This window comes from Phocoena sinus, chromosome 20 (genome assembly GCF_008692025.1).
Source record: "Phocoena sinus isolate mPhoSin1 chromosome 20, mPhoSin1.pri, whole genome shotgun sequence".
Taxonomy (NCBI): domain Eukaryota; kingdom Metazoa; phylum Chordata; class Mammalia; order Artiodactyla; family Phocoenidae; genus Phocoena; species Phocoena sinus.
This window is the reverse complement of record NC_045782.1, coordinates 52,339,200-52,353,881: the sequence shown is the minus strand read 5'-3', so window position 1 is coordinate 52,353,881 and position 14,682 is coordinate 52,339,200. Positions and strand designations below refer to the sequence as shown.

Below are 14,682 nucleotides of genomic sequence, written 5' to 3'. Positions count from 1 at the left end.
CCGGCTAGACTGAAATCTTGCGTCCCTCCCAGCATCCTGGAGTCACGAGACAGGGGACTAGGACAGAACTCTGGTCCCAGGCGCGCAGGGACTGTATCGCTGTTCCTGGTGCTGAAACGCCGCGGTTGCCGAGGGCAGCAGCCGCCTGCTCTCAGGGTACCGCGCCGCAGCGGCTGCGGGAGCTGTCCAGTGCTGAACCGGATGCGGCCCGGTCCGCGGGGCTTAGACCCGAGCCGACTGCACCCCGCAGAGCCCGGACAGAGCTTCTGGGAGCACTGACTGCAGAGCTCTGGGAGAGTGGGGAGCAGCGGGCTCCAAGCCAGGCATGGATCTGCAGAGACTCGACTCCTACCAGGGGGGAGCTGGCCCTGACTTCCATGAGCACGTCCTGTATAAGGTAAGGATCTCTAGTCCCCCGCCCCCATCTCAATCCTGGGAGAGGGCGCCGTCACCAGTTCTCTCCGTTCCCCTCGCTTTGCTTTGGAACTTAAAGAGAAACTAGCCTGTATCTGTGAGCCTAGAGAACGCTTTCTGCGTGATCCTGTTTGCTGCTCAAAACAGATGCTTGAACGTGGGGGAGGGGCCGCCCCCAGTGGTTCAGAAGATCAGGAGTTTGGCTCATGCATTTAAATCACCTGTGTCCCTTTCTCACTCACTCTTCCTGCCTCTCAGCCCTGTGAACCTCGAGCACCTTTGCCCTCCGTTAACCCTTGTGGGAGGCTACATTTGTCCTCCCACCCTTACCTCACAAGCTCCGGACCCGGTAAGTCTGGTAGCTACGATCAAATATCTGAATTCCTGGCCAACGTGGCTGAGATTAAACATAGAAATGATCTGCAGCAGAAATAAACTGTTGTTTTCAACCCAGATTCCCTTGTGCCTCCAGAAAGCTGCCCTCCAGCCATGACTCACTCATAACCTCCTGAAAGTGTTTGCTTATTTCATCGCTCAAGCTCATCCCTCGCTTCCCTCATTCAAGTTTTTTTAGACAACTAAGTTACCAGTAACATAACTAGATTATAGCTAAATTATCAAAAACGTCCTCTTGAAGTGATTGTTGGGGAAAAGTAGCAGCTCCTCTCTAGGCAACACTTATGGATCCAACACCCATCACCCTGAAGCATCAGAACCTTATATTTGCCATAAGAAGTCGTTATTGTACCTCATCCCTTTCTCTGCCCTCCTCATTCAGCCCTTATATTTCCCACTTTGCTAATACCGGTTTATCTATTAGTCCCCTGAAAGGCTGTACATGGTCCTATAAGTGGAGATGTTTTAAAATCAAAGTATCCCTCTGAAAATTCCATGAACGTAAGCTTCGAAGTCATCGCATCCACTTTGGTCCCCTATTATACAGTTGACATTTGAGGAAACTCAAATCCGGAGAGGCAAAGTGACTTGTTCAAGAAAACAAGGCCAGGGATTATGATTCAAAGCCTAATATTCCTTTCCTTCTACAAGTTTGGTCCATAGACCAGCAGCGTTGGCATTACCTCACAGCTTGTTAGAAATGTGAAATCTCAAGCTCCACCCCAGACCTGCTGAATCTGAATCTGTGTTTTAACACGATCCCTGGAAAATAAATACGCACATTAAAGTTTCAGAAACACAGCCGTGTGCCACACTGGCTATTTCTGACACAAATTGCAGAAAACCAACTACTAAGGGAAGTGGGCTATAGATTTGAAGAGCCCAGTGACTTCTCCCTCCAGGTCCCTAAGCCCCTAGGGTATAGAGAAGGAGAAAAGTGTGTAACTTCCCCAGTCAGGAAGTTTAAAAACCACTACAGTTTGAAGTAAACTAGAATAAGATCTGTGTTCTTTGAGGTGGTGAATCTAGCCTCAGTAGAAAAGGCATGCAAACAAAAGGGAACATAATTACAAATCAATTACAAAAGCATCCTGGTGACTAGATACATGGGTCTCTTCAAGTTTAAACCATCTTATAAAGATATAAATATTCATTTTAAAAGCTTTAAGATTTGGTGGTCAAAGATTTTAAATTATTGATCAAGTGTGGTCTTTCCCACCTCAATTACCCACGCATGAAATGCAGGATGTAGCCCATGAGAACTTTCACTTCCTTTGGGTTTATTGATTACCAAATTGGAAGAGAGCCTTTTCCTACGAGTCCCAGTATATTTGAAGACAGGTGTCTACTCACCACTAGTAAATACTCGATATCTTCAGCTTGGTTGTAAGCATCCCGAGAGCAGAAGCTGGCCTTAAACCTTCTGTGATGCTCAACAGAGTAACATACATGTGGAGCAATTTTCCTTTTCCTATAATACTGGTCACCTCGTCCTAATATTATTTTATTTTTGTATATGACTTTTTATTATGATACGCTTAGAAACCTTTTTGTAAAGGGGCAAGGTATCAACATATTTGTATTTTTTAAATTAATTTATTTTGTTTATTTATTTTTGGCTGTGTTGGGTCTTCGTCGCTGCACGCAGGTTTTCTCTAGTTGTGGCGAGCGGGGGCTACTCTTTGCTGCGGTGCGTGGGCTTCTCATTGTGGTGGCTTCTCTTGTTGTGGAGCACGGGCTCTAGGTGCGCGGGCTTCAGTAGTCGTGGCGCGCGGGCTTCAGTAGCTGTGGCTCACGGGCTCTAGAGCACAGGCTCAGTAGTTGTGGCGCACGGCCCCAGATGCTCCACGGCACGTGGGATCTTCCCGGACCAGAGCTCGAACCCGTGTCCCCTGAATTGGCAAACAGATTCTCAACCACTCTGCCACCAGGGAAGCCCCTGGAGGGGACATTAGTCTTAAGGTCAAACATTCCTCATGGGTCATGTATACATTATAATGCTTACTGTATACATTTCACTTGATAAAGCTAATTACATCACATTATTTGTGAATATCCAAATTTTAAAAAGTCTTAAAATTAAAATGGCAGTGTGATACAACCAGCATATAATATTGGTCCCCACAGAGTCTGGTGCCTGTTTTCCTTCTTTCTTTTATCTTCCCACTGAATCAAAGCCTCAAGTTACCTAGATTTCCATCTGATAGTCTGATTAAATTAATTGAAACTCAGATTTGAATTAATGATAGATCAATAATCTTACTAATTTTCCCAAAACTATAAAAGATCTCCAGTTGACAGAGTAAGAAATGATGATTTTCCTGGCATAACTCCAGGCATTCTTCTTAATCCATAAAATGGCAGGCATGTCCTTCTCCTTCCTTCCATATATATCGAGTAAACCTGCTAACGTTGGAGGGTCTTCTGCAGAGGCGGGGGGTGGCCGTGGCTCACCGTGAGGACAAGGACACTGGCAGCAGAAGTTCTGGACATATTTGTATTATTTTTAAATGTGCTGTGTAATAGAGTCCAAGGAATCCTGCTGATTAATTAGAACATATTGACCATGGGAGGTAGGGCTCCCCTCCAACATTAGTTGCTAGGAAGGATTTTTTAATTAAACATTTTATTGAAGTATAACAAACACAAGAAAAGCCCAAATCATATGTGTATACCCTGATGGGGTATAACCTGATGGGTTATCACAAAGAGAGCCGCTCTGTGTAACCGCTATTAAAATAAAGGTAGACCCTTACCAGCTTCCCAGAAACCACACCCCACATACCCCCTTCCACACACACTTCCTATTCTCCTCCCCAGAGGTCACCTTTATAGAGGAGGAAGTGTTATTTAATGTTTTGACAGGGCTATCAGATTTTATGTAGGATCGTCTTAGAAACCTGCCAGAAAAGAGGTATTGCTGTATGATGGAAAGAAACCCCAGGCTTGGAATCAGACCTTGATGTGACTTTGAATGGCATCTGTGAGCCTTTCTTTTCTTATCTATAAAATAGGAATAGTAATACCTGGCTTATTGGGGTTTTTTGAGTGAAAATGTTAGATAACATAATGTAATTTCTTTCTTTCTTTCTTTCTTTCTTGGGTGTATAGGAAACATTCAATAAATGGTTGTTATTAGGACACACATCTTGAGCTCCAGCACAACTTCAATAGGTGTCACATTGGGTCTCACCCAAAATAATGAAGCTTTGTGAGAAGAGCAGCAACTTCATATGCAGAAACACACACATATTTCACAGGCACGATCCCATGGGATTAAGCTCACACACCCACCTACACAAAAATCATGACTGTGTGAACCTTGCAACCCTGAGTTCCTAAGTTGAATAGCTCTTTTCTCTGGGAGGTGAGATATGGGGTGCAATGAAAAAATTCACTTATCTGGAAAACACACACCAAGTATCATCAACCTTGGAAGACACTTGCACTTTAGCTCATCCGGAGAGGTGGAGGCTGACCCAAATGAGCCTGAGTAACTCTTAGAATATCCTCTGAGTGTGGGCTGGAAGCTGGGAACTGTCTGGAAACACTGAGTCCATCCATGACATGCTTGGAGTTTTTAAATAGAGTCGCTGATGTTCTCACCAATCTGAATATTTGATGCAACTAAATAATTTAAAACATGTGAACAAGCTTGCTGCTCTTTCCCTTAGAGTACTCCCAGCCCTCTTTCGCTGCCAGTACAATCTCATGAGCCATCGAAGGCAATGATGTGAGTTAGGGGCTCAGAAACACTCCGTGGTGGGTTCTTGCTGTGTCAGGCCCTGACTGTGAATTCTGAGCAAATGAAGTACAGAATGGGGGCAGCTTTTGCCCCAGATGCTAGTGAATCACGACAAAGTGAGTTCAATAGCTCGCTTCCTGGACTTCCCTGGCGGTCCAGTGGTTAAGACTTGGCGCTTTCACTGCAGGAGACACAGGTGCAATCCCTGGTCAGGGAACTAAGATCCCGCAGGCCACGTGGTGCAGGCCCCCACCCCGCAAAAAAAAAAAAAAAAAAAAAAAAGGAGCTCACTTCCTAACTCATCCTCCCCAGTGCTGTGATGAACACCCTCAGGCTAATCTTGTTCCAAGAGGAGCAAATAATTACTAAGTTAAAGTCAGTCTCTTCTATCAAAACTCAGAAAAACCAGCAACCAGGGGGCATAAAGGCGTGGATGGTCCATCCATTCATCCAGGGCTTGGGCCTCACTGGAAAAAAAATGGAATCATTAGAGAGATAAGGATGAAAGTTCTCTGTCCTACAAGGATTCCCATGTCCTCTAACTCTGCTCCAACACCTCTTCTAGGTGAGTGGAAAAGGTAAGCAGGTCACCTCCACTCCTCGCCCACCTCTCTTGTGCTTGTGTTTCATGTCCCTCTTCTACGGCTCATCTTGTATGTCTACCTCTTTCAATAGTCCACGTGCCTCATCTAGTCATTCAGCAAACATGTACTGAGCATTTTCAAAGGATAAGAAACTATGCTGAGCGTTATAAAGAACACACACACACACACACACACACGCACGCACACGCACACCTCAAAAAAGTAGTTCCCACCTTCAGTAAGCTCATGACCTGTAAAACATGCACACAGGGCTTCCCTGGTGGCGCAGTGGTTGAGAGTCTGCCTGCCGATGCAGGGGACACGAGTTCGTGCCCCGGTCCGGGAAGATCCCACATGCCGCGGAGCGGCTGGGCCCGTGAGCCATGGCCGCTGAGCCTGCGTGTCTGGAGCCTGTGTTCCGCGATGGGAGAGGGCCCGCGTACCGCAAAAAAAAAAAACATGCACACAAATTGCTATAATACTGTATAGAGTCTCAGATGGGCCCTGATAAAGGTACAAGAAGATACAGTGAGATAACTCAGAAAGAAATGGTCACTTCTGACCCCAATTTGAGGCCTCTCTCTCATGGCCTCTGCTTGAGACTTAATATCTAAAAAAGGCAAAGTTCCATACACCAGCCAGCCTCCCTCCCACAAGGCTGTCACCCACTGATCCTAGAGAAGGGTCTGGGTTCAATGGTATTGTTATTCCTTGCCAGGAGATTTTACCACAGAAGGACAAATCAACCAGCAAGAGGCCATACCAGCTATTCTATCTCCCTCTACCATTCTTTATCCCTCAAGAGCACTTTTTTTCCATTAAACAATGTTGATGAGGGACTTCCCTGGTGGTCCAGGTGCTAAGACTCTGCGCTCCCGATGCAGGGAGCCTGGGTTCGATCCCTGGTCAAGGAACTAGATCCCACATGCTGCAACTAAGAGTTCGCATGCCGCAACTAAAAGATCCCTCATGTTGCAAGGAAGATGGAAGATCCTACGTGCCACAACTAAGACCCAGCGCGGCCAAATAATTAAATAAATATTTTTTTAAAAACAATGTTAATGAAACACAAATTTGTGGTCAAAGAATCCGATTCCACAGAAAATCCATGCCCTGTAGGTGAAGGGATTTTAGTCTCAAAGTGAGTTCATCAATACTTCAATACCATAATACCTCAATAAAGTGGTTTATTTTCTAAAAAAGGAAAAAGAGAGAGAAAAGAAGAAGAAGAGGAGGCGAGGAGGAGGAGATGCAGGAGGAAGAAGCAAAAGAAAAAAATATACAGGGTTTCCCTGGTGGCACAGTGGTTAAGAATCCACCTGCCGATGCAGGGGACACGGGTTCGTGCCCCGGTCCGGGAAGATCCCACATGCCGCGGAGCGGCTGGGCCAGTGAGCCACAGCTGCTGAGCCTGTGCTCTAGAGCCCATGAGCCACAACTACTGAAGCCTGCGGACCTAGAGACCATGCTCCGCAACAAGAGAAGCCACCACAACAAGAAGCCTGTGTACTGCAACAAAGAGTAGCCCCCGCTCGCCGCAACTAGAGAAAGCCCACGCGCAGCAACAAAGACCCAATGCAGCCAAAAATAAATAAATAAATAAGAAATTTTATTTTTTTTTAAAAAAAGTTTTTAATTTTTTTTTAAAAGAAAGAAATATATAAAAGGAAAGTGTGAGAAGACTAGATCCAATTCTTGCCAGATTTCTATCTTCAGCTCGGGAACAAACAAGAAAGCCAAGAAAGGTTAGCTGCTCCACTCCCTGTAGAATATTTCCATTTGCTTGTTTTCCTCTCTTGCCTGCTCTGGAGACTTTCGGATAAACAAATGTGTATGTTACATCATTAACAATCTCTGACCATCTGGGACTCCTTTGGCTAATTCATCAGTCCCGCCCAGATCCCAGCCAGCCAGCTAGCATGGGGAGTGATGCCGGCTGGTTCTCCTGCATAACCTTAGCAGGAAATGACCGTGACTCTGTCCAATGTCTCAAAGGCATTTTCCAAACTCTCAGGCTTCCCTCTCCAAGCACTCTTCCCTCTAATTTAGAGCTCCTGGGACCCTTTGTGAAGAAACTTCTGAAACTCACTAGTGTTGCTATGCTAATGTTTCCCTTGTGAGGTGTTCTGGGAAAGGGCTACGCCTTCCTTCATCTTCAGGGCAGGAAATCCAGCTTTGCTGGAAGTAAACAGCCAGAGGTGAGCATCAGGTTAGGGAATTGTGGAAATGGACGTTTGACGTGGCTCTAAGTTTATCCCGGCATGCTCCTTGTTTCTATCCTCCTCTCTCAGGCAAGAGAAACAATCCTTGGAGATTCCAAGTGAGAATGGAGATCACAGCTCCTTTGCTACCTAGCAGAGCTCAGGCAATGTACCTCCCCAGATGGAACAGCCCTGGACCATCCTCCCATCTGCCAAGCAGAGGAGGTTTTCTGGGGACAAATGAGAGAACTCCAAGACAGCAGCAGACAACAGATCTGTGAATCTTAACCCCTGATTGCACCCATCAAAGCCTCCCCGACCTCACGCTGCTCACAAAGTTAGCAAGGTCCTAAGCAGTGCAGTGAAAATAATAGAACTGTTGAAACAAGCAGAACTCAAAATTCCCCAGCAAATGACTCTTACTTCCCTGACCTTGATGCCAAAGTCTGCTCCCTCCCTTCTTGTTTGCATTTCTGCGTATTAGCGGACAGTTTTTACCCATCAACATAAGGGTGTATTTTTAATAATTTGTGCTTATGTAAATGCCATAGGTGGTATGCTTTCAGGTGTCTTGAACCAAGTTGTGTTTAAGCTCCTATTTCCTTTTGCTTTCTAGTCCTCTGCCCACTGCTGCCAACAGCACACACACACTCCTCTCACAAGCTATAGGCAGGGCCAGTGATGAGGCGTTCTTATTCTTTGTCTCTTCTTTGGTTGTTACGAGCCTTTTAAAGGCAAAGCAAGAACTTTCCCTTTTCTTCCTCCCTCTGCCATTTGAGTTTTGTATCCACATCTCTGCTGGCAACTGTGCTTTTTAAAAAGCGGCTCTGCCCTCTATCAGAGTGATACCCCCAGGGGACAGTCAGGAATTGGCAACTACTTCTTCCAGCCCCTCCCAACTTCACATGGAGAAGCCACTTAACCTCTGCGAGGGAATGAAGCTGCTGGTACGGGCTCAGCACAGAAGAGGCAGAGACCCCATCCAGCTCCTCAGGACCCCCCTCCCTCTGTGGGAGCAGTGCCAAACCTTCTCCGTGCCCAGATTCTTCCCTCTTCTCTGGTCCCCTTCCCAGGTTTCATTAGGCTATGAACTAAGTATTAAAATCGTCTACACTATAGTCTAGAGGGGCCCAGTAAGACTAACAATTGTTAATAATAAATGATAAAAATAAAGACAAATGGTTCATTTGTGGAGCATTATAGTTTACAAAAAACTATAATGCAAATGCTATGACACTTTACTCTTACCCCATGCTTTTTCCAGTAGCTGTTATTATTAATTCCATGTTATAAATAAGGAAATGAAAGCCAGATGGAAAAAAAAATAGTTACTTGCTCGAGGTTCACAGCAGGTAGGCGTTATGGGAAGTCAAACAATAACAGCAGAGCCTTACATAGCACGTATGTGCCAGGCACCGTGCCCAGCACTTTATATCCTTCAGTCCTACAACAACCCTATTTTTTTTTTAATGAATGTATTTATTTATTTTTGTCTGCGTTGGGTCTTCGTTGCTGTGCTGTGCGTGGCTTTCTCTAGTTGCGGCGAGCAGGGGCTACTCTTCGTTGCAGTGCATGGGCTTCTCGTCACGGTGGCTTCTCTTGTTGCAGAGCACGGGCTCTAGGCACACGGGCTTCAGTAGTTGTGGCACACGGGCTCAGTAGTTGTGGCGCACGGGCTTAGTTGCTCCGCGGCATGTGGGATCTTCCCGGACCAGGGATCGAACCTGTGTCCCCTGCATTGGCAGGTGGGTTCTTAACCACGGAGCCACCAGGGAAGTCCCAACAACCCTATTTTAATCTCATTTTACAGATGAGTAGACTGAGGCACATAGACGTTAAGAAACTTACCTAAGGTCACCCAGCTAATAAGTGGCAGAGCCCAGATTCAAACCCCAGCAAGCTGGAAATGCAAAGAGGTAGAGTCAGGAGAGGGCAAAGGGTTTCTCCAAGGGGCTCACAGATTGTCATGCCTTTATGGTGTCCCCAACTCTGCAGGATCAGAGATGAGTTTTGTTCACTCAGTCAAGGGTGGAGCCATCTCAAAAAAGCATTAAAAATAGAAGCCAAAAAATGCAAAATAAAGCAAAAAAAAGAGTGGAACCATATCTCCAGGCAGGCTTGTGTTCATCAAAACTGAGGTATTGTCCTAGACGCCAAGCCACATTATAATCAGGGGATGGTTTGCTAAGCACGAAATTCAGAAAAAAAAAGAGAGAGAGAGAGAGATTTGGAGACCTCAGATGTTTAAAGATATCAGGCTGATATGGTTTGACGGCTGGCTACACTACAAGGACAGCCTCAATCTACAACCCCCTCTGCCCCTCCGACCCTCGGGTCCTCTCCACACTGACCTCTGCCTCCCTTGACTGTGTTTAACTGTGACTTAGGGCAGGTAGGCATTCTATTCTCCCCAGATACCCAGTTTCCAACACTCCTATAGGGACCACTTGCCTTTGAGTTTGAGAATGCCCTGGACTTGACCTGGTGATGGGGAGAGAAGAAGGTGGGGGAGGGATGCTTCCCCCAGCTGTCATCCCACCACTGCCTCCATCTCGCTCAGGGCCCATGTCAGGGCCTTAGGGATATGGGTTTCAGGGGAGAGACCACGAAAGAGAAAAAAGGTGATTGCAGTCATTTCCTTATATCCCACCACTGCCCCATTCCACATGCCCCCCTTGAAACTGGATATTTCTGGTTGAGAATCTTGAGAATCAGCAAATGTCTGCCGGATGCCATGTGTCCCTGAGGGTCCAGGCACAAGACCCATTCCCCACCCCAAGGAGCTGAGTCTGGCAGGCTGGGTGGCTTAGCCGGCTGGCACAGAGGACTCAGGCCATATCTGACTGTAGCCCATGTTGACACATGGACATCAGTGCCCGTGAAGACTTCTCAAAAGTCAGAGACCTCTCGTCTCACATGGTGGGAAGCAGGGGACCAGGTCAGATACTTGCAGCTCTCTCAGGCTGCCACATTCTGGATCCTGATTCAGCCACTGATCCGAAAGGCTGTAAACTCCACAGCCCCAGGAAAGGGCCCCATCTCTGAAGGCCAGAATGGCTCTGGGCACCCAAGACAGGGATCCCTTCAAATCCACATCCAAAAAAGGAAGGTGTTTGTTCTGTGAAGTGCCCAGAGCAAAGATCCGTGGCCCAAGCATGGCAGAGTCAGATTCAGAGAAACAAAGCTGGTACCCCTCCCTCAGCATCTCTAAAGATCTGAGCCAAAAAAACATCCAAATTCAACAATGCCAGGGCCCTTTTTTGTTTATTTTTTTACTTATTTGCGGTACGCGGGCCTCTCACTGTTGTGGCCTCTCCCGCTGCGGAGCACAGGCTCCGGACGCGCAGGCTCAGCGGCCATGGCTCACGGGCCCAGCCGCTCCGCGGCATGTGGGATCCTCCCGGACCGGGGCACGAACCCGCGTCCCCTGCATCGGCAGGCGGACTCTCAACCACTGCGCCACCAGGGAAGCCCCAGGGCCCTTTCTTGATTTGGATGATTTTATTTATTTTTCTTTTCTGATTGTTCTATCTGCAGCTTACACTACTGTGTTGGATGAAAGTGCCACAAGTGGCAAAAAAAAAAAAAGGCCAGGGCCCTGACCCCTTAGGATGACAAGTTGATGTATGAAGAGAGGCTTTAGAAAGACAGAAGTGAGGGGCCAGGTGAGCTCTGGGGTCACGCCCTCCAAGACCTTCACTCTGCCCTGTCTATGCCTGAAAAGCCAGGTCTCCCCCAGACGTCACGGACACCACAAACGCATGAGAAGGCCACACAGAGTAGTCCCGGACCCCCTCTTGTCCTGTCCACTTTCTTCCCATCTACACCCTGCTCTGTTCACCCCTGTCCTGTCCACCAACTATCCTGCCCACTCCCTGCCCTGTCTGCCACCTGCTCCATCCAACACTTGCTGTTTTCACTGATTTTCTTAGAGCAGGAGGCAGCTCATTAGCAATACAAGAGAACTGGGCTCGGGGTGTCGTCCTGGCTCTGCATCAGCTGACTGACCCGCCCTGGTCATTCCATTCCATTCAGAAGCCCTTAGTTGCACATAAGTTGTCACATTTGATTTCCACAGCACGAAGCGTAAGCCGCACAGACGTTATTACTGCCTGTGAAAGGGGAGCTCTGTGGTCAGGACCCTTTTGATTGCCAGTGACAGAACCAACTCAAACCATCTTAAGCCAAAAAGATAATTCACTGGCGAGCCTGGGGATGCTGCTGACATCCGGCTCGGTTGGATCTGGGGACTCAGACAATGGCACCAGCAGCCGCGCTCTCTCTGTCCCTCAACATTCTTCCCTCTGGTTCAGCTTTAATCACAACTTCCTCCTGGGGTCACATGGTTGCCAGCAGCTCCAGGGTCACATCCTCACAGCTCCCTGTTTCAACTAAAGTCCTAGATCTAATGCTCATTGGGCTGAGATGGGTCACGTGTCCACCCCGAAGGTGGAGTCCGTCCTGCCCATTCCCTGTCAGTGGAGGGTGGAAGAGAGCAATTTCCAAGGAAAATGGGGGTGATGTAAGCTGTGGGCTCGCCATGCAATGACAGATGTCCCTATGGCAATCCCAGAGGAGGTTGGGTAACAGTGTCTTTTAAATGTTTTAGTGAGAAGTGATTGACAAAGAAATGAACTGAACTTGCCACTCTCCCATCGAAATCGGGCTAGTTGTGTCCCGCTCACGGTGTCACTTAAGACTGACTGATCCAACTTAGTTTCTTAGTAACCAGACCCAGGAAAGGAACTGACGTCACCCTATAAAGGGATTGGTTTACTGGGGCTGTGGAGCCAGACCTCACCCTGAGGCTGGGAGTAGATTTTCCTATGGAGGAAGATGACCCGACTTTCCACTTTCAATCACCCAGGGAGGAGGCAGATTGGGGTGGGGGAAGGGGGGCGGGGATGAGGATGCAGGAGGTGAAGCTCAGGCTGGAATGAAGGAAAGTTCTTCCTCTTCATTTTGGGATGAGAGTCAGATGGTGTGAAGATGCCTGGACTGGACTCAGGAAGGCAGACGAGAAGTGAGACAGAAGCCCGCCCAACAAGGCAAGTGGCATGAGTGTGCAGCCTGGGCCCTACATTTGGAAGGGCTCCGTGATTGTTTTAATACTCTGCTGTCACCATCTTGAGAGTATTAATTTTTGTACAAGGAACCCCATATTCTTATTTTGTGCTGAGACCCACAAAATATATAACCATTCCTACTGTCAAATAGGAAGCCCTGAAGGGTCTGAGCACAGGTCTCTGCAGTAGTTCTGAGCTATCCTTTGGGGCGTATCTCCTTTCTTTTGGCCTCACCCCACGCCCGGTTTCAGATGAGCTGGGAGGACCTAGGGAAGGGCTACCTTACGCTCTGGGCAGAGCGGCTGAGGAATGAGTTGCACTCCTCCCCAGGGCCATCACTGTGTCAGCAGTGGAGGCCACTGGCAAAGAATGGCCCAGCCGCAGAGCAATCTGCAAGGGCCGCGAGCAGGAAACCTGGCATGGAAGGCAGATCAGAGCATCCGGGGGCGGGTAAGCCAGGCCCCAGCCTCGGGCAGGCCCCTGGGGGTGAGTGGCCGCCACATAGGCCGGGGAGAAGTAAATGAGGCTTGAGCACGGTGCTGGGTGAGCAGTCAGCTTTTATTGGTGGCTGTTAGTTAATAATGGGAGCCATTATTATTAATACACGTTTAATTACAAATTTGAGAAAAGCAAAGCAAAGAAAAAAGTTACCTGTGATGCCACTACTTCAAAACACCTTCCTTAAATAAAAATGGAATTGCACTCTGAATATATCTATTCAGAATATATAGAATATATATATATAGATAGATAGATAGATATCTATTCAGAATATATAGAATATATCTATGTATATGTGTGTGTATATATATGTGTGTGTGTATATACATATGTGATGTGTGTGTATATATGTATGTATGTATATATGTGTGTATATGTGTATGTGTGTATATACATATGTGATGTGTGTATGTATGTATGTGTGTATATATGTATATGTGTGTGTGTATATATGTATGTGTATATATACATGTGTGATATGTGTGTGTGTGTATGTGTATGTATCTGTGTGTGTGTGTATATATATAGATAGAGGGATAGATAGATAGATAGGACAGGCATTTTGTCATCCACATTTTTTTAATGACTACGTGATATTCCATTGTATGGATACGTGAAAATTCATTGTTAATTCTGAAATTTTAAAGCTTAACAAAAGATACAGAGACTAACATAACAAAAAAGAAATGCCCACATGCCCACCATCCATATTAACTAAATGCTAACATTTTGCCTTTAAAAAAGCCTTAAAGGAGCTTTCTACTGGGTGTGTGGCAGTAGCTCCTGAGGGACCTCTCAGAGAGAGCTGGGGTCAGCTGGAAAGACATCAGCGGGGCCTACGCTATTACACACTGGGAACCAGAAGGTTACCTTGAGATCACAAACTAGAGGGTCTGTGGCACTTTGGTTAACCTCCATCTTGCAGAGGACTGAAAAGACCCTGAGACACATCTATGATTGTCCAAGGCCACCCAGCAAATAAATAAGAAAAAGACAGAACCCTGGAACTTCCCTGGTGGTCCAGTGGTTAAGACTCCATGCTTCCACTGTGGGGAGCACAGGTTCAATCCCTGGTTGGGGAACTAAGATCTCACATGCCATGTGGTGGGGCCACAAAAAAAGAAGAAAGAAAAAGGAAAGAAGGAAGGAAGGAAGGAAGGAAGGAAGAAGAAAGGAAGGAAAGGAAGGAAGGAAGGAAGGAGGAAGAAAGGAAGGAAAGGAAGGAAGGAAGGAAGGAGGAAGGGAGGAAGGAAGGAAGGAAGGAAGAAAGAAAGAAAGAAAGAAAGAAAGAAAGAAAGAAAGAAAGAAAGAAAGAAAGAAAGAAAGAAAGGGAGAAAGAAAGAAAAAGACAGAACCCCAACCCGGGGCATCTGACCTCAGGCCCTGAGCTCCTCCCCATTATCATGCTGGCATGTCTCACCTTGGACCACCTGGGTCCACAGGAAACAAAAGCTTGCACTGGAAGCTGCCTCAAGCCCCTTCTGTTGCTGACCTCCCAAAATTCTAGTGCAGCCCTGGCAACTATCTCAGCCTAGCCCTGGACATACACTGAAGCGCAGTCGATGCCAATGGGGGACACGAAGCAGATTCAAGACTCTGCCTCCAGAGCTGCCCAGACATCATTGGAAAGTAGGCCTGGTGCAGTGAGCCCCTGTTAATGGGGCTCAGGGGCAATATTATCCCCTGGGAATTTGCCTCCATCAAAACCTCACTGCGACTGTCATACAGAGTGAAGTAAGTCAGAAAGAGAAAAACAAATATCGTATATTAATGCA

The 14,682-nt window shown here is 47.0% G+C and overlaps 1 protein-coding gene across 1 annotated transcript in view; it reads left to right on the top strand.

Moving 5' to 3' along the window:
- The first annotated feature begins 325 nt into the window (after window positions 1-325).
- Window positions 326-14,682, top strand: part of RAB37 (RAB37, member RAS oncogene family) — a 70,923-nt gene continuing 56,566 nt past the window's right edge. The window contains exon 1 of the mRNA XM_032616487.1: window positions 326-397. Coding sequence (XP_032472378.1) covers window positions 326-397 — 72 coding nt within the window. The remainder of the gene's footprint in view (window positions 398-14,682) is intronic.